The sequence below is a fragment of the Vombatus ursinus genome, unplaced genomic scaffold (genome assembly GCF_900497805.2).
Source record: "Vombatus ursinus unplaced genomic scaffold, bare-nosed wombat genome assembly UNPS02014832.1, whole genome shotgun sequence".
Classification (NCBI taxonomy): domain Eukaryota; kingdom Metazoa; phylum Chordata; class Mammalia; order Diprotodontia; family Vombatidae; genus Vombatus; species Vombatus ursinus.
Genome location: NW_020954610.1, coordinates 66,561,998 through 66,588,493, shown reverse-complemented (window position 1 = coordinate 66,588,493; position 26,496 = coordinate 66,561,998). Strand labels below are relative to the sequence as shown.

Below are 26,496 nucleotides of genomic sequence, written 5' to 3'. Positions count from 1 at the left end.
TCTTTACTTCATTTCAGCACAACAAATCAATGATCACATCTACGTGGTATTCCCTCCATCAATCCAGATAAAAATGCATCTAAACATCTTCCACAGAATTACAGGTGATTCTCATTCATAATCCATCCTCCACAGATGATCTGCTAGTTTGCAGGAGGCCTTCTCCTAGGTCTCTCATATTTCAGACCACTGTAGCACTCAAATACTTCCTCAGTCTTGTTAATTCTTGTCCTTATCATACATCTCCTCAATGACCTTATTATGCCACTTCTAAGACTTACAGAATTACTGGAAATATATTATAGTCTACATCTGCTCAACATGACTCTCCATGTTTCCTGAAACTTCTGATTTTTCAGAGACTGGTCTTCTAAGATTCACAATCACATAGCATCACTAGAAGAACATCGGTGTCAAACAGATGGGTCTCTGTGCCAGGGAAGTGCTTGGAAGTGTTGAAAGCACTGAAAAATATCCAAAGTATAACCAGCCCTTTCTGTTCCTCAAATTCAAGTTATGGATACTATTGTCCATGATTTTTCCATTCCTTTGATATCCTTCCCACCCTGAGATATCTTATAAAATGATTCCTCAGTGCTTCAAGATTGTCACCTCCAACACAATTTCTTTGGTGTTCACAGATCATCTTCCTGATTTAATCTTCTGACTTCAAGTGCCATTTTAACTTCCTTGTGCGGTATGTCAGAGAACAAGGTGTTAAGAATCCAAATATGCTGGTTCCACTGCCACTGATGATGAAAATAAATTGTTACAGAAAATAGTGACATCTGCTCCATTTTCCATTTAATGTTGTCTTCATTCCAGTTTAATATATGAACACTCTTGGGATGATGTGGTTTGGTTCAGCTGGGTCTTAGACCCAAACTTTCTATAGACTTGTTTTCCTTAAACAAGTCTACAGAAAACTCTTTAAAATCATGCTTACCTGGGTTCTTTAAACTTTTCTCTTTCCATTTCTTCTGTCTTCAGCTTCACTTCCAATTTAATGATATTTTTTGAATATGCAACAAGAAATATGCTGTCTACTCTCCATCCTGTCCAAACTAAAGTCAGAAAACCTTTCACTCATGTACTGTCTGCCATACTCTGAAAAAGTAAGGAAACGACTCTGCAAAGTATTACTACTTGTCTGCAGACATCCCAAAGTGATGTGCTGAGTAAATGCTCTTCACTCACCAAACTTCTAAAAATCCTAAAGGGTTCAATTTTCTCATGTTTCCTACAAAAGGCATTCTTTATCTATGGAGTAAAAACACAGTAAGATGTTTTAGAGCATGATACCATTAATATATAAAAATACTCAATGCTGAATTTAGATACCAGTGCTTTTCCTTACACCTGGCCACAAAACGAAGTATTTGGAGAAGCCTAATATACATTAAACAGATTTGTTAATATCTGCAAAGGTTAAAAACTCCACAGAAAAATGCAAGGAAGTAATGTCTCTACTATGAACATGTATCTAATATTCTTAATCAGAATCCTAATTACTGCTACTCAAATTCAGAGTTAGAAGACACACTTTATAATCATTTTTAGACCCAAAACCTTATTTCACCTATGAGAAAACTGAGGCATAAGGATATAAAATTATTTGCAAAGGTCACTCAGGTAGTTGGAGGCACAACTAAACATATGGTCTAATTCTCCCAATTCCAAAACAACTGTTCTTTTTTACATCACAATGCTACCCTTAAATTCCAAAATGGCAGAGCTTATCATCATAAAATTTTTTTTTACCTTTATAAAACAAACTGTTACGATCTACCTGAGTATGATTTTGGATGAATCCCTTAAATTCCCTAGGCCTCATTTTCCTTATCTATAAAATGAAGGGATTCACCCTTGATTACTTCTAAGGTTCCTTTCAGCTCTAATCCCTGTAACTATGATTTGTCTGATGCAGATATTATTATTCTAAAATTTTTACATACCTAGTCTTAAGACTGTACTCTTCTTGTGTTTAAACTATTTTGTTATGGTTATTTTAAAAGGATCTGGCATTTTTATTTTTTGCCTCTTTTGGTATTGAAATATTTTACTGGAAAGTGGTGATTGGGCAGGGACCTACTGTGGTCCAATCCAAGAGATCCAGAGTGAATTGGGCTTAAGGCTTGGTCTTTGAGAAAGAAATCTAGCCAGTAAACTCCAAGTTAATAGTTAGCTTTTGACCATCAAAATTTTATGTTCCTTTGGGCAGAACACCCTGAGGTGAGGATGAGCCAAGTTGCCCAACTGGAACTGGCCATCTGGGTCCCCATTCAGGTAGTTTGAACTACTCACAGATTGTGGTTTGTTCTTCATTCTCGAAGAGGACCATGACATCAGGAAGTTGATGGCATGACTTGCAATTGACTGATTTGAGAGAGGGCTGTGAAAAGTCACCAGCCTCACTTTCTCCTCCAAAGCCATCTGTGTCCAGTGGCCAGATACTCATCAGGACTGGAGATGGCCCAGGATGCAGGAGGAGACCTTGGTCCTTTTAAGCTAAGGTCCTTTCAGGTTCTTACTTTGAGTAAGGCAACACCCATTCAGGGAATAGGCCTCTTTAAGAACTGAGTCAAGAGATGGCCCCTTTAATAAAAAAAAAAAAAAATCAGATTGGGAGAAGACCCTCAGCCTCAGGGTTGCTGGCCAAAAGAGAAAGAGTTACTATTCACATTCACTCTGAGTCAGGAGGCCCACTGCATCCTGGGCCATTTCCAGTCATCCTGATAGACACCTGGCCACTAGATCCAGGTGGCTCTGGAGGAAAAAGTGAGGCTGGTGACTTTGCATAGCCCTCCCTCACTCAAATCAAAGCCAATTGCAAGTCATGTCATCATTTCCCTGATGTCATGGTCCTCTTCGAGAACGAAGGACAAACCACAACACAATTTTACTGGAAAGTACAGTATCATTCTACACATGGTTTTGACCTCAAAAGATAAGGACAGATGCCACACACTTCTGACCCCCATCTTTACACTACTTCAGTACTTTAAGAATCCATGATTATGTCAGTAAGAGCCCTTCCTCTACCAATGCAGAACACAATTCTTCTACACTTTAGTAGATGGCATTAGGGGCTATGGCCAAAAAAACCCATTTTTTAAAAAGTTGACAAAAAAAGTCAATTTAGGCTGATTTCCAGACAATACACAGTCACACACGAGCAACCTCTCCAGCTCTGCAGTACCTGCCAGAACTTGTGCTCTTCTGGCATAGCATTCAAAAGCTCAGGTCACCTCAATAACTAACTACATGAAGCCCTAGACTAGGATCTCAGTATATGACTTCTACTCTATTAACCCAATATGGCTCTAATACCACTTAAAGTACTCTTGAATTTCCAACTGTACCTCACCTTAACCAAATGTGTTCTGAAACAGTTCTGAAATTGTTAAAAACAATATTTTGCAAATTACATTGTATCTGAAATATACCAGGGGAACTTCTTATTCAAAGAATTCTAAAATAAATCTTTTTATAAAGAGAAAACTTCATAAACCCCAAAATATTAATGCCTAATTAATCTGTCTTGCAAACTGGGATATTCACATACTAGATTTGTTTAAAATGGAGTTCATCTACATTTCACATTTCTAACTTCCACAATTCCCAAGAGTAATTAAAGGTATTGTTTCAAAATATTAGCCATATGTAAGGTTAACCCTATGTTAACATGATTACCAGGGATGAATGAGGCTTTTGTTCTGGCATCATCAAAAAGAAGATATGAACTTGCCTCGTTCTAAGATACCACTTAATCCTATTATGATGGTAAAGTTCACAGGCATTTCTTCATTTCTAATCGTTAACACCTGGGCTATACTCTTGGACTTGGCCTTCAAAAAGAGACTGGAGGGACATATAGGAGATAATTAATTGGACAAAGACTCCAGTTCTCTGTAGGGAATTCTATGGTATCATATAACTACTCGAATGCATAAAAGAAACCACATGGTCCCAGAGATAGCAGCAGGTGAAAGTAACAGTGGAGCCATCCAGGAGTTCCTAGACCAAGCAAAGATTATGAAGAATGGAAGAGTGTCTTAGAACTGAAGAAGGCAAATGGTGATTCAATTAAAAAAGAGAGAGAATAAAGTTTTCAAACTGTAGGCCACATGGTCTGATTTCAATTCCTTAGAAAAGCCTAGAACTCATTATTAGTAAAGAGATAGAGAATATCTAGAAAAAGAAATGGTGTAGAGAAATGGTACAAAAGAGGCAGAATGGTTTCATCAACAAGTCACACCAGACTTATTTCTGTTTTTGACAGGTGACACACTTAGCAGAAGGGGAATGCTACAAATTTAGTTTACCTAGATTTTGGCAAAGTATTAAGTACTACAACTAGTTTTGTGGAAAAGATGGAAAAAATTTCATTAAATTATAATACAATTAGATAGATCTGGAATTGGTTGAATGTCTGGACACAAATATTATTAAGGGTTCACTGTCAACTGGACAGAAGGTCTCCTGTGGAGTGAGCATCCAGGGAGAGATACGCACTTGGTTCTGTGCTGTTTGATATTTTTATCAATGAGCTAGATAAAGGTATAGAAGGAATGTTTATCAAATTTTCACAGATGAATAAACCTGGGAAGAATAACTAACAGTGGATAAAGGAATTAGCTTCCACAAATATACAGCACTAAGATAAATCTAATATATTGAAATTCAACTGGGATAAACATGAAGTCTTATATTTGGTCTTACAAAATCAACTTCATAATTACAAGATGGGGGAGATCTATTTGAAGAATATCTCTTGGGGTCATGGTAGACTGCAAACTCACTATGACATCAGCAATATGATGTGGGAGCTAAAACAGTGAATCAGATCTTGGACTGGCAGAAGAAAAGTTATCACTTCCAGGAATAAGGATATAATGGTCCTATTATACTCTGCCTTAGTCATTATCTTTAGTAGTGTTCAGTTCTGAGTGATAAAGGTTTAAGAAGGACATTAATGAGTTAGAGCAGAAGAGGGTAAGCAGGATAAAGGGACATGCGTCCATGTCATGAGGATCAATTACAAGAATTGTGAACATTCTACCTAGAGAAGACTAAGGAGGGATATGAAAGCTGTGTTCAAATATTTCCTGGACTGTAATGATGAAGAGGAACTGGAATGGTTCTATGTGGCAAAAACAGAAGTGTGAGTAGGTGTTGCAAAGAGGCGAATCTTGGCTTGATGTCATCAGAAAAATTTCCTAACAATTAGAGCTGTCTAAAAGTAAAATGTATTACCCATGAAGGGTAATGGGTTTCCCTCACTGGAGGTCTTCAGGCAAAGCCTGGATAACTTATTGATTATGAAACAGCAAAGAATTTTTTCAGGTATGGGTTGAACTATCCTAGATAGCAACTGAGGAAAACCAAGGTAAAGATCCATTCTGTGCAAGAGTAAACCTGGATCATCCCCTTGATACCCAGGTCCCTAGGTAAATAAAGACCCACTGGAAAAGAATTATCTTGATTGCTTATGGATCTCCTGTAGTTTTTACATTTTCTGTAAGATTAAATAAAGCCTGTCCTATATCCACTAATCGGTTACATGAGTGCTCACATAAGAAGTGAGGAGCCTTTACTTTTTTCTCTTTTTGTATAGATACTGCTAGTGCTTAGTAAATAAAAGTCAATATGAAAGATATGCTATTGTACCATAAGTATAAATAAACTTTTATATTGACTGTTATTGACCATTGCCAGGGATATCTTCTACTGAACTCATAGGAAAGCTTATTTAGAAATGGTTTTAAATTTTTTCAGTGCTAAGTAGAAAGAAAATCAATGTAATGGAGCAAAGTAGCAATACCCCAACAACTCGTAACTGTGAATTATTATTAGCCCCATTCTCAGCCACAATTCTAGCACTACCCTCACAACCTCTCAGTCAGTGCCACCTTCACAGTAAATTCCACTCTGGAGGTGGCAAAAGTTTTAAAGACCAGTAGTTGAGAAGCCCACTTTTTCAATATCCTCTCTCTTCATCCATTAATTCCTTCAGCCCAAGCCCTAGTCATTTCTGCAAAGATTTCACGGAAGCAAAAATAGCTAATACTTATAGTTAAAAGAGTTTTAGGTATAATTTGATCCTCATAAAACCACCATGATATAGGGCAGTAAAAACATAGTTACTTCCATTGTAGAGAGGAGGAAAATGAGGATCAGGAAGTCGAGTGATTTGTCAAAGGTTACAAAGCTAGGAGGTAACAAAGCTGGACTCTTAAGTATGCTGTGTTCTGGAACTCAGGGTACATATGTTTTTCTTAAAGTAAACTATATTTCAAAATAAAATTACATAGGTAAACTTAAGGGGACTGAAACAGCTAAATTTTTTACTCTGTAAAGTTATAACTGAATTGGTTATATCTGGAAAATACACATTTTAATTTCATTATTAAAATGTTCATTGTGCTTTTAAGAGAATTTCCTACTTTACATGCCTGGCTGTGTTCATGGGCTGTACAATTATCTGTTCCATTATATTCTGTGTGCTGTTCTCTTCTCTTTTCTCTAATAAGAATTTTATGAACATCATCTTCCAGTCTACTGAAGAATCCTCCATCATGTGATAAAGTCTGGGAAGAACTCAATTCCTGCCAAAATGAATTATGATTTACTATCATTCCACACATAAAGGTCAACATAATAGAACTACCCACCCACCAAAAGTAGGGCAGAAAATGAAACACATAATGCTCAAGGATAGAAGTAGTCCCCCACTTCTCTCCTTCCTTTTCTTGCACATCCCTCCTGAGGAGAGAAGGTAGGGAGGCACAGAATGCCATTCAGGAAAAAGCAGAGAGAAACACAAAGGCCTTACAGCTATCCCCTGGTGCTTCTTCTGTTTTCTGAAGTTAAATACTTCAATCTTTTAGATATGGTTTTAAAACAATTTGATGTCTTCAATGCATAGACAAAACAGGTTTAGTTAAGGAAAAACTTCCAAATATTTTCCCAACTACACACTGCTGGAAATTTCAGTCTATATATGGGTAAATTTCATTTCTCCCCTAACTTCCTATTGTGGAGACAGAAAGGTGAGAAAAGGCTTAAGTGCCAAGTCACTTTTATTCCCTAAATTACACTGAATTCCCGTGTTTTCAAATAAGGTTGAGTCACCACCAAAAGTTTTCCTTAGTCTTTGATAGGCTTATGTATTTATTACTGAGTAAACAGAAAGCTCAATAAGCACTAAGCACTGACGTTCTTCCCTCGTTGTTTTGGAATGTAAAGTGTCTGAAGGCAATTGTTTAGCCATATGATATTTCAAACTTCAAAAGGTCTATTATTTCATTGGAGAGATTATTACTATTAGCAGAGACTACTACACCTTCATTCCTTAGTTTGACATTTAAAATCCTTTACCTTCTGGTCCCTCCCTACTGCTCCAGCCTTTACTGACATTACCACCTTCCATATACTCTGAGGACTAGCTATACTAGCCCTCTTGCTGTTTCTCATACATGACACCCGCTCTCCCATCTCTGTGCATTTTTACTAGGCTGCTCCCATGTCTAAAATGTACTCCCTTGCCTCACCTCTGTCTCTTGGAGTGTCATCCTTCAAGTGACAGCTACATGAAAAGTCTTCTCTGATCCTCCTAGTTGCTAGTACTCTTCCTCCCAAAGAACCTTTTAATCATCATATAAATACACTGTAGGTACTAAATAAATGCCTGTTGTCTGACTTAAGTAATTTTAAGAGTTGCTACATTCAAAAACTCTACCTTCTAATTCTGTAGTAAGTCAATGTTTAATAGAATTTATTAAGATAATTTAACATTTGAATGTTTTCAAAAATGTACTAAAATATCATTTTAAAGGGCTAAAGACATAATTCCACTTCTACAAATACTGTTGTGTTCCATCCAACATCTCCAGGTCCACTATAAGAACTAAAATTAGAAACACCAATGAATTTTACTCTGATACAATATTCTCAGTAGAGGACAAATAAAATGAAAGACAACACAAGGTCAATTCACCAATCTAATTTTCCCTATGTATATATTCATTTTATAATGAATAGAACAATAAAAATCATTTTGAAGAAGCAATTTAAATTATGTACTCTAAATATTCTTCTAATGATGTCAGATCAAGGATAATACTACATTTGTGGGGAAAGGCTACTGATAAAAATTCAAAAGCTCTCATGCCCACTTTACCTATTGTGGCAGTTCACAACCTGAAGCAACTGCTTGCTTCACAACTACCTAAACCAAAGACTGGCAGCATTTTGTTGTTGTTTTTGAGCTTACATTCTACTTGGAGAGACAGAACTCACAAAACTATAGTAAATAAAAAACCACATATAATTAAGTGCTCAGTGGTATGGCTGTAGACCCATGCAGCAGGGTTTCCAGTTTGTGTTCATGCCTTTTCCTTTTCCCCCAGGATTGGCTATATCCTCCTTTCTCTCGCCTCTATAGGATCCCTTGATGTTGCTACCACCTTTTCTTCCACCTAAATTTTTCGTAGAGAAAAATCTATCTGAAACATGTCATATCTTCCATGCAACCTTTCCTCATTCTCCTAGCAATTATGTCTTGTAAGCTTTTATGCAGCACTTTTTTTGCTTTTTAAGCACCTATGTTAAGCACCAGTTATCTGTAATTTATACACACTTAGAAGACTGTAAGCTCAAAGAAGACAGGAACAATGTTTTATATAAACTTTATACCTCCTCCAACCCCAAAACATACGTGTGTATACACACGTATACGCATGCATACGTGTGCAATCACACAGACATCTATATGTGCGTTTGCATGTGTGTACATATGTGTGCATATGCACACATGTGCATATGACCATGCATACACATATGTAAATGTGTATGTAAACAGAGATATATAGTATTTAGTAAATGTCTGATGAATTCAATAGTAATCCTCTAAATTTTCTAAAGGTTTTTACTGTTACCTAAAGGGAAACTGATAGGTATTTATGAAACTAAAATTACAGTAATTTTTAAAAAGCTAACCCTGTCTTTAGTCAAAGTAAATAGCACTATGCCTAATCTTTCTTACCTCCTCCTTCTCGTTCACGGACTCTTCTTTTTCATTCTTATTCTTTAAGTTACCCCATCCATACCTTCTATACACCTCTTTTAAGTCCTTTTCTATATTTCTTCTACATATACCATGTCCTCATATGCAGAACTTGCAGACCCCAATTTGTAACAATGTTAACAATAAACCCTAATAATATCAGCTGAAAAAAGGGATTAAATAACTTTATATTTAAGAGAAAATCCTCCAGACTGTCCTATCCATCTTAATGTCCACCTTTCTTCAAGAAGGAAAATCCTATCAGATCATTCCTTGTAGAAATTCAAAGGAGAAGGGCATTAATGAGTTCTGGGAAATGTGCACAGAAGACGTTGGACTTTGAGGAGAGGAACAGGATTTAAGATAGTGGAAAGGTAAGAAAAGGTCACGCCAGAGAAGGGAAACAACAAAAGTAAAAGGCAGACCAGAACTGAGGAAGCAGAGTAGTGATCAGACTAACCAGCTTGATAGGAAGGGTATAAACAAAGTAATACTTGGAAATAGACTGAGTAGTTATGGCAGGGAGAGATTATGAGCTGCCTTATAAGTAAGGTAAAGGAGTTTAGATCTGGTATATTGGTCAAAAAGAAGCTTTTGAAGGTTTCCAAGCAGGAAAGTGACATGGTTAAACAAAAAACAAAAAAAACCCAAACTGCTTGAAGAAGAACTGGCAGAAATTTATAGGATGAACTAGATAGAGGAACACGTGGAGTGAGGGAAACTTCAGCCAAGAAGCTGCTGCAATAATACAGACTGGGGTAATAAAGTACAGCAATATGTTCAGTTTTAGGATACAAAACAGTGATATCCCTTTGTTACAGTCATCTGCACATGTAGAATAGCTTTGATAAATTTCTGAAGAAATGGGCATAACGTACCATGGATATCTAAACATTCAGGTCCTAGAGAATTAAGAACTCCAAATATATCAATTTAACTTGATGGTGTATTTTAAATGATTAAATATGCAAAAATGTAATTTTTCCTTTGACTAATTTCCTATAGTCTCACAAAAGAGAATTAAGGGTGAATTTTCAAAGGTACCAAGTTCCTTCAATCATATTTCTTCTTGTTCAGATTTCAGTTCTATCTGACTCTCCATGACCCCATCTGGAGTTTTCTTGGTAAAGCTACTGGTCTAGTTTGTCATTTCTTTTTCCAGCTGTTTTTACAGAGGAAGAAACTAAGGCAAACAGGGTCAAGTGACTTGCCCAGGTTCACTGAGACACTCAGTGTCTGAGGCCAGATTTGAACTCAGGAAGATAAGTCTTCCTGACTCCAAGGCCAACATTCTATCCACTGTACTATTCAGTTGACCCCTCAACCATATTAGGAATCTAACAGAAGTTATTTTTATTATTAAACAGCCCACTTTCTTTTTGTTAGAACACATTTCAGTTAGCAAACAATGGAAGGATAGCCAAGGGATAGGTATATTCACCTTCAATATAAGCACCTGTGCCTAACACGGTGGGTAGTTGCTTATTTTCCAGGCTATATCAATTAAGATTTATTTTGGGAGATATTGTGATACAAATTGTAAAATAGCTTAAAAATAAGTTAAATAATAACCCAATTCCATATACACAAAATTTTCCATCTCCAAAGAGAATCAACACTGGAGGTGATTATTTTAAATTACATCTAGGTAACTAAGATATGTAATAGCTTGTAAAGAATTATGTATGATTTTATCTCAGCTCTAAAAATTATGATTAGCTAAAAAGGTAAATTATTAGGCTTTAAATTTTGGGTGTTCTTTTATAACCACAAGTGTTTTTATAATAATTACATATAATTATAAAATGTTTTATAATCATCATTTATAGTTTTCTTCCTTGGCCTAATAATCTAAACAAGGTAAAAAAAGAAATATAAAAAAAAAATTTATTCCAGACAGAAATCAAAGTACATTAATAATAAAATCACTCCTTATTTGTGCTGACTATGGGGACTATACTAACGATAAGGACTACTGGTAATATTATACAGAGATATGTAGAAATGTAATAACATAATCTCCCTGAAAATAATTCAGAAGATCACTGATATTTTTTTCAGTATTCAAACTTATTTAAATAAAACTATCCTCAATTAAAAGCATGAGCACAGTTTCTAAGAGTAGTACTCTCCAATCCTACCAAGTCTGTAGAAGCTATAGGGAAACAACAAAGCACTATGCCATACCTCAATAAAATAGCTCTCTGGAATAGAAAATTATGTTAATCTGAGATGGTGAAAATCATACTGGCTTCATAACTTCCAAAATTTTCTTTCAGACATACATTTTACTTCCAAACAATTTCATTTCTATGGAGACTGTACAGTATGTTTGAAAAGGCTACATAAAATTTATCATTTTCCTTTCCTAGTGAGTTTCCTTTTCCAGTGAGTTGTGTTTAAGTGTGTATGTTCTGACTAAACAGAAAAGACTGCTGTCAGATGGTACTTTGTATTAATATGAATTTGCATATTTACTAAGATGTAGCATATTCTTTTTAACTCTTCAAAGCTGTTGCTAGTTCTATTCAAGACAGCACTATGATTTAATGAATGATTCATTTGGTAATATCACAAAATTATCAAATATTAAAAGTTTAAAGAAAGAAAAAAGAAAAATACTTCCTGTGACAAAAGCTAGTTAAGACTTACCTCAGTTTTTTTACTAAGGTGATCTGTAAAAGAAAAAGAAAAAATATAATAATTCCCTAAACAAAATGGACATTTACATTTTAAAGATTAAATGGTTTCCAAATTAGAGAGAAATTAACATCATATAGGTTTAGTTACGCAAAAGTGAATTTCCTACCTGTCTAGAGACATCACCAAAAACATCTAGGGACACACCAAAATTTTGCATTGTAACTCTGTTCACTTTGCTCCCTTTGAATTCTTCTGTTGTTGTTGGGTTGTTTCAGTCATGTTCAACTCTGTGACCCCACTTGGGGTTTTCTTGGCAGAAATAACTGGAGAGGTTTACCATTTCCTTCTCCAGCTCATTTTACAGATAAGAATGCTGAGGCAAACAGGGTTAAGTGACTTGCCCAGGTCCATACAGCTATTAAGTGTCTGAGGCCACATTTGAACGCAGATCCTCCTGACTTCAGAGGTGGCGCTCTACCTCCTGTGCCCCTTTGAACTATGTCCAAAACTGCACTCCTCTTTCTCTCACACTTGGCTTTCTCTCCTTTTGTCCCTTCCTCATTTTGTTGATAGCACTACCATTCTTATAGTCACTCAGGTTCAAGGCTTTAATGAAAGTTGACACTTCCTTCTCCTTCCTACCCTTACATCCAGTTTATAAACTCTTCCATGAACGTTCTGTTGCAGTCAAACTGAATTCACTAAGTATCTTCTCCCACCTTCACACATATAACCAGGATACTCCTCATTCCTCTAACTCCTCCTTTCACATCTGTCTACTGAAATTCCCTTCCTTCAAATCCTACATCAGGTGCCAGTTTCTCTAACACTTTCCTGATTAAGTTGTTTTTTTTTTTTCACATTCTCTATCTAGGTTCCTTCTCTTTCCTTTTATCTTAATCTATTCTATGTCATGCTTATTGGAAGACACCGAAGATCATGTTTTTCATCTTTGTATCCTCAGCACCTAACACATTGTAGTTGCTTTACAAATGTTTGCTGAACTGAATTAATGCAAGTTTGATCTCAAACCGGTTTTTAAGAGATATTTCAGTTTTTCTCTTTTCTCAAGATAACATTATTAATTTCCTAAATAAACTTCCCTCTCTTCAAATCAATTTAAATTTTTATTTTTAAATTAAAAAATAAACCAATAATAATAATAGCTACCATTTATACAGTATGTACTATATGTAAGGCACTGTGCCAAGAGCTTTACAATTATTATCTCAGTTGATCCTCACAGCTATTCTGGGAGGTAGGTACTATTATTAACACCACTTTACAGATGAGGAAACTGAAACAAAAAAAAGGTTAAATAACTTGCCCGAGGGTTACATAGCTATTAAGTGTATGAAGCTGCACTTGAACTCAGGTCTTCCTAACTCTAGGCCTGGCACTATATTTACTTCTCCACCAGCTGCATAGAGATAGCTAATGCTACAAGAGAAGCAACATGGCATAGTAGAAAGCTGGTCTACTAGTCATCAAAGACTTCTAAAGTCCTACCTCTGACATGTACTGGTTATAGGAACCTGGGAATAGGAATGTCAATTAACCATTCAGTACCCTAAATAACTCTCTAATTCTACGCTGTAGAATAGTTGCTGAAATGGATTTCCTCACCAGGAGTTCCCTATACCCAATGAAATCAGAGGTCTCCACACACACACACTCACATATAAAGCTACACTGCACTATACTACTAGGGAATGAAAACATCAGAAAAATCAAATCACAGTTTTTGTCAACTTCCTCCAAAAGCCAACTATTAATGGTTACATTACCAAACTGTTTCAAAAATACTTTTTATTCACTAATATCATGGAGAGAAAATTCCAAAAAGTTCAAAATATTGATTTTGGGCTCAAATCTTAAAATTAATGAACTTACAGATAAAATAAAAATAAAGACCAATGACTTTACAGAATTAAAAAAAATAACTGTATAGCTAATAGCACTAAATCTTCACTAGGTGCTACAGTGCAGCAGTCCTGTTCAGAATCTGAGACATTATACAGTGCCTGATACTTTAAGTTGCATTAATAGAATTTCCTTCTTAGGAATTCGGTATACCAATAAACGTACAGATCCCAGAATAAAAAAATAAAGCAAGTGCAGAAATAAATCACACAATCTACAATTTTGAAAGAACTTTACTGGTTATCTATTCTATCCCATAACTACAGGAATTATTTCTAAATTACCACTAGTACAAGTTTTGTCTAGTCTCAACTCTGCTTCTCTCCCATTCCCCCTGCAAACAAATGTTCCAAGGAAACTAATTCTGCTTTCTACTATTGGACAGCTAACAATTAGCTATCAGGAAGTTTTTCCTTATAAAAACACCTGAATTTGTCTCTCTTTGCAACTTCCACTCATTGCCCTTAGTTCTGCTTTCTGAGCAGGAAAAGGAGAGAGCAAAAAAGTCTAATCTTTCTTTCACTTGACAGCTTTCAAATACTTGGAGATTTACCAATTTATGTCCTCCAAAGTGGAGGATTTTCCATCCAGTGGTTCTTCCACTCTGCTTACTAACATACCAAGGTTTTCCTCATCCTTAAAAAATCCTTTACTAGTTCTTATTTCCACTTCCTGCTGTGCCCACCTGATCTACAGCCTCAGGTGTGAAAAGGAACAAGACCTTCTTCTGACTTCTTGCCTTCCATTTCTGCTGCACATGTCCCAAGTGAAAACTGCTAAAGGCCAGAGGAATAACTTCCATCTGTGCCAGCACAAGGCAACTTCCACTTCTTGCTGCCACCCTGATCTCACAACCGAGATATAGAGAACCTCCAGTGACAAGAACAGCAACCAGCCCCTTTGAACTCAGGCCTTCCTTCTCCTCCTACAGTTGTCACTTGAGGGAAGAAAAAGAGGAGTTATCAGTGAAGATGGGCTCCCATCTTCTGCTGCACAGTTCTCTGCCTCATCTCCAGCCTTCAGTAGTGAAAGAGGCCTCTCAGCTGATGATTTGTGTGCCTTCTATCTTATGTTCCACTGTCTCTCAGTCCAGTCTTCAGGCTCCTGAGGAGCAGTGACTTGTGACTCTATGAAGAATCTTCTTACACCGAGTAATACCCTATAAAGCCCAGTGATTCTGAATCTCTACAGGTCATCGTCTGAACCCCACCCCCTACCAAGCAATTCCTTATTCCGACTCCTCTTAACCCTCCCACCCTGAAGTTCCTTTGGTAAAGATACAATTCAAGTTTTTCTATTCTGCTCATTATTTTTGCTATGTAGGACATATATTCTGCTCTCATAATTCTCATTTCTCTTTTAAACTACTCATGAATAGCATGTTGTTGTTCCATGTTCTCATGTTACACACGGTCTTCTGTCTCTTCAAGTATCTGCTCATTTTTCTTCATTTTGCAGTACTTATTCATAGATGCTTGAACTTCTTTACTAGGTCTAGAGGCCATAATTTCTTCTGTTGTTACTGTTTTTCCTGTTGATTTATCTGTTTATATAGTCAAGATCTTCCTAAAATCTTGAGTACTTTCAGTCTCCCTCTCTTCCCCCCCTTTTCTTTTCCTCATCACTCAGTTTCTGACTTCCTCTGGTGGTGGTTTCCTTGCGGGCTAGAAAGTGAATCCTCCCACATTAGGCAATTCACAGTTCATTCACACAATTCACAGTACACACCAAGGTGTGTACCCCAAATGAGTTGCAGGTGGTCAGAACTGGCCCCAGTTGGATGCTGAGCTCTTTCTCTCAGACTTGGTGAACTGCTACAGTCGCTCATGTGTGTGATGTCCTGTTCTGTTAACCTGTCCCATTTCCTGTTTCTCAATTCTCTGGTCAGGCACCAGCAGATCACAGCCTGATTTCCCAGGCACTGGTAGTACTTTACAATGCTAGCATTTCCTGGTTTCAGTTCCCAGAAAGCTTTAGTTACTGAAGGGCTGAGACCAAGATGGCTGTCAAGGCCTGAGCAAACCTCTATAGCCTGAAGCCTGGGTCTCCATGGCACTGGAAAGAGGAGGGGGAACCAGAGTGTAAGGGTGGATTTTGATGTTTTTGTTGTAAGCCTGTGTAGTTTCCTTGGGTCTGTTAGTGAAGCTTCAATCCCAATACCATGGGGAGATAGGGGAGGGATGCTTAGTGAGCTCACAATCAAGTGAGTGTCAGTTCCTGGTTTTTTGGGTTTAACTTTTTGGATTCTGGGTGTCCTAAACAGCTGAAGTTAATTTATCCTTGGAGCATCATTTCTGTTTTGGAGAAGTTAGAGAGGTCACAGGGATTGGAGAAAAAGTCTAGTCCGCAATCTTAGTGCTCAATGTGATCCAGAAGTCCCATCCCAAAATTACAACCAAACACTACCCACCCTTCCATTGTGCCCCATGAAATGCCTATATAATAAGCAACAAACTTCACTTTATCCTACTTCTCTTCCTCTCCCATTCTTTCCATCTGCTAGCTATGACTGAAACCTAGTTTCCCCCTGATGACACAGCTTTCCCTGGCTCCACCTTTACTCATTCCTCTGGGCTCACTGGTTGAGGTAGGCAACGTGGAATACTCCTTGTTTCCCAATACTATTTCTAGGTTCTACCACTATCTACGTTACCAGGAATCTCTTCTTTTTTTAAGTTCATGATATTCATATCTATTACCCATTCAAAATCCTAGTAGCTGTGGTCTATCGACCTCCAGGTCACTCCCGTTCCTTCCTCAATGAGTTTAGTACTGGATTCATAATTTTTCTCTCCTTCCCAATTCCTGCCCTCATACCAGGGCTGATTCAACATACATGATCACTTTCCCTCAAACACCCAAACCACTCAGTTCTTCAATCTACACACATCTCATGACCTACCCCTCCGGGAGACCCAACCTCAGTCACACAAAGATAGTCATACCCTTAATCTTGTTATCATCTACAAAGGCACCACCCCTCACATTCAATAATTCTGAAGTCTTCTTATCTAACCATAATCTCTTGGCTTTCCACCTCTCCCTTCTGCCTTCCCTTACCAAACTCTGACCTTTATCTACACCATGACCTTCAATCCCTTCACCCCAAAATTCTCCCAGCTCATCATGCCTGGACTAGCTACTTTCTCCTCCTTCCTCCTTTTTGACCTCTTGGTAAATCAGCGCAACTCTACATTGTTATCTTTTCTTGACTCTCTAGATCCCTTAACGTATCACTGATCACATATTGCCAAGCCTCAGTATCGAGTGTCTCCCAACATCTGTGGACTTCACTCCCACAGGTGCTGCTGAAAGAAGGTACAGAAAATTACACAAGTGTTCCGTTTGAGTCTGCAAATTTATGATAGACAACCTCAACTAGGCCCTCACTGTAGCTAAGCAATCCTACTACACCTCCCTTATTAAATCAATATCCCAATCTCCATAGTGGCTTTTCAAAATTTTTTCATCCATCTTCAAATCTCTCATGGTTCCCTCTCCCATATTCCACAGAAAAAATTTTTACCAATAAAACCCCAAATCTCTTCTCTCCTCTTCCTCATCCCATATCAATCAGGTGCTTACTATACTCCCTCTTCCTTCACTCCTGTCTCATATAACGAGCTGGCCTTACTCCTTACCAAGGCTAGCTCATCTACTAGTACAAATTATCTCATCCCATCTCCTTCAATAGACTGCATCCTTTGTCATTCCCACTCTCTAATGATATTTTCAATCCTTCCTGTCTTACTTGCTCCTTCCATACTGCCTGCAAACATGCCTTTGTCTCTTTCATTCTCAAAAAATTCACTTAGTCCTTCTATTCCTAACTGCTGTCCTCTATCTCTTTTGTCCTTTGTAGTTAAACTCCCTGAAAAGTCCATCTACATAGGTGCCTCTACTTTCTCTTCTCTCACTCTCTTAACCTTTTACAATCTGGCTTCTGACATTATCATTCCACCAATTCTTTCCAGTTACCAATGATTTCTTAGTTGCCAAATCCAATGATCTTTTCTCAGTCCTCAATTTTTCTTTGCCTCTCTAGCCTTTGACAATGTTGATCACTCTCTGTGATACTCTCTTCTCTCTAGGTTTTTCAGATAGCACTTTCTCCTGGTTCTCCTACCTATCTGACCACTCCTTCTGTCTCCTTTGTTGGATCCTCATCCAAGGCATGCCTTCTAACCAGAGGCATCCCTCAGGGTTCTGTACTGGGCCCTTTTCTTTTCTCCTTCTATGCTACTTCATTTGGTGATCTCATTGACTGCTATGAATTTAATTACCATCTGTGGGCTAATTATTTTCAAACCTACCTATCCTGTCCTAATCACTCTTCTGATCTCCAATCTCACATCACGTGCCTTTCAGACATCTCAAAATGGATGTCTAGAAGACATTTAAAACTAAGCATGTCCAAAATGAAACTCATTATGTTTCCCCTGCCCCAACTTCCCTTTCCAGTGAAACTGTAGCCCTTGCTGTTCCATAAACAAAATATTCCAACTCTCAGCTCCTGGCAAATTTCTCTGTCTCCCATGCTTGCAATGCTCTCACTCCTCATCTCTGCCTACTGGCTTCCTTGACTTTCTTCAAGTCCCAATTAAAATCTTATCTTCTACAGGAAGCCTTTCCCAATCCTGTTTATTTCTAATGCCTTCCTTCCTATTTATTCTACACGTAACTTATTTGAAGAAATTCTATTGCTTTTATCTTCTCTATTAGATTGTGAGCTCTTGGAGAGCAGGGGCTGTGTTTTGCTTCTTTTTGTATCCTCAGTTCTTACTAGCACAGTGCCTGGCACATGTTTTTTGGTCATGATCAATTCTTCGTGACCCTATTTGGGGTTTTCTTGACAAAGATACTGGAAGTAGTTTGTCATTTCCTTCTCCAGCTCACTTTACAGAGGAGGAAACTGAGACAAACAGGGTTAAGTGACTTGTCCAGGGTCACAGAGCTAGTAAGTGAGGCTGGATCTGAACTCAAGTTTTCCTGACTCCAGACCTAACACTCTGTCCACTGGGTCACCTAGCTGCCCTACCTGGCACATAGCAGTTGCTTAATAAATGATTACTGACTGACTACTGTGTATCTGCTAGCTATCATCCCATAGATCTTCCCTATGTGTCTCTCAATGCTCTGTCCCGTGCCCTATTCTCTTTACCTTGGTGATCTCATCAGTTCCCACAAGCTCAATTATTACATCTAAGCAGATGATTTTCAGAGATATATAACCATCCCTGACCTCAAGTCTCACATTACCAACTCTCTCTGACATCCTGAAATGGATATTCCATAGGCATAATCACTCAACATGCCCAACACAGAACCAAATATTTTTTCCACAAAATGTGCCCTCTTTCAAATTTCCTTATTTACTGTGGAGGGCATCATTACCTTTCACAGGGACCCAGGCTGGCGAACTAGGCATCATCCTCTCATACTCACTTGACATATCTAATCTATCACCAAGTCTTGTTGTGTCTACAATATTCTTCCTATACATTATTTTCTCTCCACTTATACAGCCACCACCCTGGTGCAGGTTCTCATTACCTTAAGTTTGAACTAATGAAACAGCCTGATGATTGGTCTCCTCGTCTCAAGTTCCCATTCTAGGGCATCCTCAGCTGCCAAAATGAGCTCCCAAACTCAATTCTAATAATATTAACCCTTTACCTTACCCCCACCACTTACTCAATAGACTCTATTGGCATCATACTACTTTGAAGACCAAATAAAAAATCCTCTGCATTCAAAGCCCTTCATAACCTGGCCCTTTCGTACAATTCCAATCTTTTAACTCTTTACTCCCCAATCCACAGATTCTAAGATCCAAGGACACCGGCCTTCCCTGCCCATGACACTTCACCTCCCAACTATGTACCTTTTCACTGGCTGTCCCCCATGTTTGGAACGCTCTTTCTCCTCACCTCTGCTTCCTGGAATTTTTTACTTCCTTTAAGACTCAGCTCAAACCCCACTTTTTCCAAAAGGCCTTTCCTGGTCTTCCTTCCTCCCTTGCCTCCTGCTGGTGCCTTCTCTCTGGAATTATCTCCTATTTACATTGGATATGTCTTGTATGTACACAACGGCTTATATGTTGTGTCCTCCCTTAGAATATGAGGTTCCTCAGGGCAGGGACCCTACTTTTTACTTTATTTACACTATCAGCACTTATTACAGTGCTGGCACACAGTGAACACCTTATAAATGCTTGTTAATTAGTTGAAGCACCTAGGTGGTAATGACCTCTTCCATGTACCTTTAAATTCACATAAAACTTTGCTTTATAATTGTCAAATGAACTTACCACAGCATATTGTGAGGCATACTGCTCTGTGCTGGTTTATTATGCTCAGATTATATGCCCCTTGAGGGATGTACCTTCCTCAGCACCCAAGCAGAGTGCTGCCTGCAAATAATGCTTTTTACTAGAAGTCTGGTATATTATGAAATATCCTACATTTTTTCCCTGAGTTTATTGCTGTGACATTATAAGCAAGGCCAGAACAAATGCTTGTGTTTTAAGACTAGGTTAATAGTAGATAAATAAATTTCTCTATTTATAAATACAATACATTTGCTAGTATCTTTTTCATGCTGGGTTTACCACTTCCTGTATTAAAAATAATGTGGTTTTTTCGGTTTGACTTAAAAACCACAATGGGTGATACAATTACCCTCTGTACTCACTAGCCAAAAGTTAAGCACTATTAAGGTGGTATATCATACGAGATTTTATTAGTAAGTTCTATTCTAAAACTAGCTATCTTAGTATGTTCTATCCCAAGACAACTTCAGGAAGAAGTTGATAAGCAAAGATGAAATATTTAACAGTTGTTTTGGGCTAGTGCAACATGTTTCAATATTAAAAAAACAAACATATCTCAAGATTAAATTTTATAAACACATTATTCAATTTCATTTAATAAGGTTTTTAAGAGAACAGATCAAAGACTTAAAAAAATACTATTATGTATTAAAGCATCTTGTTTTTAAATAAATACTAAAATTATTTGAATACTTCAAAATCGGTTTTAGCTTATATGGAAACTGGTTTTCTAAAATGTAAATAGTTCATATGAAAACAAAATTCATATTTTGGGGTAATCCAGGAGAGTATATAATAATCATAGAAGAAATTAAAAATACCAAGACTTTGAACGCTGAATGTTTAATTCACATAAAACAATGCATACCTATATTTGCTTCCGACTGAAAGTCTTTCAGTGACACTGTGAGTGGTTTGTCTTTCCCCTGATGATTCTTTCTTTTTTCTTTTTTATTCATACCTTTTGATTGAGGTGAAGCATTTTCAACATTTTCATATTCCTGAGATGGATTAAGCACAAAAACAAATGCACTAATTTTACTTTTCAAATTCAATTCATCAATTTGTAATTAGGTTATCACTAAAGTCCTACATTCCCAAGAGAAAGAAAAATACTGCAAGATAAATTTTCCTACTCCAACAATGTTATTGTTTTTTTTAAATACATTGTCTGAAAAAAAAAAGTATCCTCCAAAATCACAAAGCATTATTTGGCATAAAAGAAAAGTATTTTTCTTGATACAGTGTCTTAAAGGAGAAACAGGTAGACAGCATGAATCATTCATTGATTTCTTCAATATCAAGATAAAGTGAGGAAGGCAAAAGAACAATTTACACAATGACTATAATAATGTAAAGAAAAACAATTTCAAAAGAATACTGGCCTTTGACCAATATAATGACCAATCATGACTTCAGAAGGCTAATGATGATGAAGCATACCACTCATTTTCTGGAAGAAAGGTGATGGCCAGGGAGCACAGAATGAGACATACATTATCTTTTTTCTTTCTTTCTTTCTTTTTTTTTTTTTGAAGCAATCTGGGTTAAGTGACTTGCCGAGGGTCACAATTGTCTGAAGTCGGATTTGAACTTAAGTCCTCTTGACTCTAGGGCTGGTGATCCATCCACTACACTACCTACCTACCCCAAGACATACATTATCAAACATCACTTAGCTTGAATACACTTATTTGCTACAGGTAAAAGCTCCTTTTGGGGAAGATGGATGAATTAGTGGGTAGTGACAGAGATGCAAAAAAATACATATAGTGAAGAACATCAATAAAACATGAAAAACATACACAAGAAAAGTAAAAGAAGTTCAGAGGAGAACACCAAAAGGATGGATTTGTTGCATTAAATTTAATAAACACTTTTTAAAAATCTCAAACTGTGTTAACAAAACTTCTGTTTCACATGCAATCCTTTTTGTTTCTCATTGTATGTGGAAATGTTCACATTTGTGAATACTTATTAAGTTTATAATAAAAAAGTAGTTTAAATTTAAAAATAAAACCAAAAAATTAAGAAAAGCCTCCATCATATTGGGCAGACCCTTTGCGGAGAACTTACGGAAGGATATGGAGAAGACATACAGAATGGATAAGCATACATGGATTGTGATATACCGGAACTGTATATAGGAACAGTACATATACAGGAACACCCAAATCAATAAAATATAGATGCATTTTTATAGTAAGTTCTATAAAATTAATGGCTGAGTCTTTTGAACTAGTTGTTGCTTAAAAAACTGCCTTCCTTACTGTCATCTTACCTATCAAAATCCACTGCCATCAATAAATGAGACCTTTACTGCAAAGCTTATTACACATACTACAAACACTGAATTTGAGTACTGGACCTACAGTTCTATCATGAAAATGACTTAGGAAGACCATATTTTATAGATTCATTTACTCACTAGTATACGAAATACATATTTTATATATATATATATATATATAAACACACACATATGACACAATTAAGGCTTCAACTTCAATGTTTAGTTATTCATCTAAAAGTAAGAAATCAATATTCTACCAATTCTATTTCTTAATTGGAGTTAGAAGCTTTTCAGGGAAATCTGAGTCTATTTTAAATTGCTATAGTAGCTTATTCGTGTTATTTTAGCAAATGTTTCATAGATTTGAATATCAAAGTTACAAAAAGTATTACAGTAAATACATTTAGTAGGACAAAGGATAGGAAAATGAAAGTAGAAATTTTTTTTTTAACAAATTTCATTTTTACTACTAGCTTTAACCTTTTTCTCTAAAATGCCAAAGAGAAAAATCATCTATATTGAACTTAATTTCCTCTTTTCCTAGTCCTGGATACAAGGATGAACGGGCAGGTAAATGGATTAAAAAAAAAAAAAAGCAAGTAAGAAGGAGAGCAAGCAGCAAAAGCAATGGATAAGAAGCCCCCCTAAGCTATTAGGAGGTCAACTGTATTCAAAGAAAAACTTATAAAGGTAACCTTAAAAAAAAAACCTAGAAGAATTAGGTCAACTTAATGAGAAATGCATTTTTTTCTAATTTAAGCAAAGCTGATCAGTAATAATCTTCTTTTTAAAAATACTTCTGTACACATTAAAAGCTTCCTTTAAAAAAATTAGCTCTAAGAAGCATCTCTACACAGTGTCTAATATTAAAGATCAGTGAGAGTTATAAATTCTGAGCCCCAAAGGCAAAAATGTCAGAAATGGTTTCCTTTGCCCTTTGTTAACTGCAAATTAAAGGGGTCATCAGCAGAGAAGGTTCCCCTCTTTTCTAAAGTCCCTATATTAAACTGATTGTGTAGTACTTCGCATCTTCATTTAAAAATGCAGACAAAGTTTAAAAAAAAGTAAAAGATTTCTTTTCTTCATTTAAAAATAACAATGTTGAAAGAAACAGACAATGTTCAATTCATCCTTTTTTCATTCTCTCTAAACATCTTAGGAGGAATGAGAACATCTACAATAGTTTGTTATAAAAGAACTGACTCAAAATTTTAAAGTTCAACTTAAGAATCTGATGGCCAACGCTTTAATATTAGACATGCATTTCTAAAATCTGCAGCTGAATTAATGTAAATACCTTTTTGTGTTCTTCATATTCTAGTTTGCTTAGCAACAATGCCTTTTCAAGATCAGCTTCAAACATTTCAGATGTCAACTGAAGGTAAGGAAAGAGAGACTTATGATTAAGTCAAATGTCAATAGTAACATTATAAACTGTACAATATGTTCAACGTACGTGTATAATATATGATATGCATGTGTACGATGTAACAAATGCCCAGGTAAATCCAACATTTATTTAATGCTTACAATTTGCATGGCACTATAATAAATGTATAAAAAAAGGGTAAATGTGTGCAAGATTAGGAAGCAAATAGGTTAAGCGTAAGGGGAGGAAAAAAACAGAGCAGAGGAGAATTGTCCCAAGAAGATTATACTAATTAATCAATGTGACTAAAATACAAGTACCTTTATTTTATCAAAGAAAACTGATCAAGGAAAAAAAATCTTCCAAATTTGTTATCTGCTTTCCCCCCTTGGCTATCAATAATTTGCTATACAGTCCTGACCTCTTTATTACATTTAAAACAACAAACCAGAAAGCCTAGAAATAAACCCTTTGTTCAAAGCAAGGATGATTAGGTTATATGACACAGACAGAGAGGAGAACAACCTGCCTCTGGCTTAATTAATCTGTGACCTGGGCAGGTCATTTCATTTCTCTCAGTTTGTTTCCTCACCTGAATGAGATGACCTCTCACACCTCTCCTAGCCCTAAATTTATGATACTATTAAGCTTTATTACATAGCATATTATCTCAAAAGACCTGCAACTGAATAATTGTGGATATTTTCTTCATCTACAAACACAGATCACAACTCTACCACATCCTAACACCGTCTTTAGCCATTTACTGCAGAAAAAAAAACACCCAGTAATCACCCCTTTGATGATAATCCCATCTGAACTTGGGTACAGGGGTCTACAAGCAAGAGACATATATCTATAGGCCATTATCTTCTAGAAACTATAATTCACTAGCATATCTTTGACAATGAGTAGTCCCTTTTACACCCATTACAAGGCATAAGAATAAGACTGTAGTGGGGGATACAAAACACTGCTTAAAATAATTCAAGAGAGCAGTTTTTATGTTGTCCAAGGCGTATTTATCTCAGTCACGGGAATTTTTTTTTTTTGCTTTTTCGTGAGGCAGTCAAGGTCAAGTGACTTCCCTAAGGTCACACAGCTAGTAAGTGTCAAACATGCACAGAAATTTTTAAGGAATATATCTAATACAGAAAGTGATTCTCTCATACTACCTCTATAATTCCTTAGAGCTCAATATATATTGGACTTTTTACACTCTTTCCTTCATTCTCTTTACTAAAACTGTATGTAGTAATCCCAGCTCTTCTACTGAATATCTGTGTAGCCTTGGGCAAGTCCCAACCTCTGGACCTTAGTTTTCTTATCCCTAAAATGAGAAATTTGGACCAGATGATTTCTAATGCTCCTTTGTGGCTCTATCGCCTGTGATTAACTTCCTTGCCAGATTGTTCCCAAACATATTTCTACAGTTAAGGATTTCAAAGTAATTTTTTTCATAACAACCCTGTTAAGTAGGTAGTGTAACTATCATCACCACCATTTACAAAGAAACTGAGACTCGGAGGGTTGAATTTACCTTCCCAAGATCATACAGATTATAAAATGTCAGTCAGGATATGAATCTAGTTCTCCTGACTCCATGCTCAGCATGTTCACCACTCCATCATAGCTGCCTCCTTTTCTAATGCTCTTAAATATAGTAATTTATAAGACTTCTATGTCCACATCTTAGTAAATTTCTGGGTATATACTGCCTCACTACCATTAACTCCAGAAATAAATTCTCCCTCATAACAAAGAAAAAGTTAAATGAAAGTAATCTGTATATTCTGACAACATATGCAATAGTCTGTCCTCCTTAGTCTTTGCCTCTCTGCGGAAAGGAGAGAGATGTTTTATTAACTATTCTCTCTGAACCATTATCAGATTGTATAATTACTCAGTTTGGCTTCCTTTTAGTGTTTTTTTCCCACTTATATTACTGTAGTCATTGTGTATATTGTTCTTTGGGTTTCGCTTACATTTCCCTGTTACCAGTTCACAAAGAACTACCCTTGTTTCTCTAAAATTCTTCTTATTCATCATTTCATACTGTATAATTGTCTATTACTCTTACATCATTTTGTTCAGTCATTCGCAAATTAATGGGTATCCACTGTTTCCAGTACTTTGCTACCACAGAAAGTGTTATGAATATTGTGACCTATTGGATCTCTCCTTCTGTCTTTGATATCCTTGGAGTACATGCTCACTAGTGAGCGAATTACTGGGTGAAAGGGTATGAACCCTTTTTGACTTTTCTTAAATACTTCCAAACTTTTCCCCAAAATAACAGCCCAATTTTAGCTCCAGCAATATATTAATATATATTCCCATAGCCTTTCCAACACTATTCCTGGTTCTTTCCAGCTTTGCCAATTTGTTAGTTGTGAGAAGGATTGTTTTAATATCTATTTCTTATTATTAGTAATTTGGAGGATGTTTTCATAAGGTCACAAATAATTTGCATCTAGTTCATATCCTTTGACCTCTTATTAGAGAATGGCTCTTAATTGTCTACATTTGTGTCAATATTTTGGATACCAGACTTATTATTGATACTTAATGCAAAGATTCAACCCCCTCCCCCATTTCAGTTGATAGTTTCTCTTCTTATTCTACCTACACTGCTTTTGTTAACAAAAAAAAAAAAAGCCTTTTAAATAACTCAAACTGTCTACTCTGTATTTTATACAATATTTTATCACCCCAACTGGTTACAAATTCTACCTCAAGTTATAGGTGTAAAAGGTACCTCCTTGAGTTTTCTGTTAAAAAATATGATGTAACCATTATTTAGGTTGTACATGCTTATGGAGCTTATTATGATACATGGTCTAAACCTAATTTCTGTTAAACTGCTTTCT

The 26,496-nt window shown here is 36.4% G+C and overlaps 1 protein-coding gene across 4 annotated transcripts in view; it reads right to left on the bottom strand.

The window, feature by feature from the left end:
• Positions 1 to 26,496, bottom strand: part of LOC114025896 (G kinase-anchoring protein 1) — a 62,121-nt gene that overhangs the window by 9,011 nt on the left and 26,614 nt on the right. For 2 of the 4 annotated variants that reach the window (XM_027839407.1, XM_027839408.1), the window contains 3 exons: positions 23,555 to 23,632; positions 20,833 to 20,965; positions 11,720 to 11,742 (listed from right to left, as the gene is read on the bottom strand). In XM_027839407.1, the coding sequence (XP_027695208.1) occupies positions 11,720 to 11,742; positions 20,833 to 20,965; positions 23,555 to 23,632 (234 nt within the window). Of the gene's footprint in view, positions 1 to 6,446; positions 6,609 to 11,719; positions 11,743 to 20,832; positions 20,966 to 23,554; positions 23,633 to 26,496 lie in introns of all 4 variants that reach the window. The other 2 variants (XM_027839410.1, XM_027839409.1) reach the window with 2 other exon arrangements.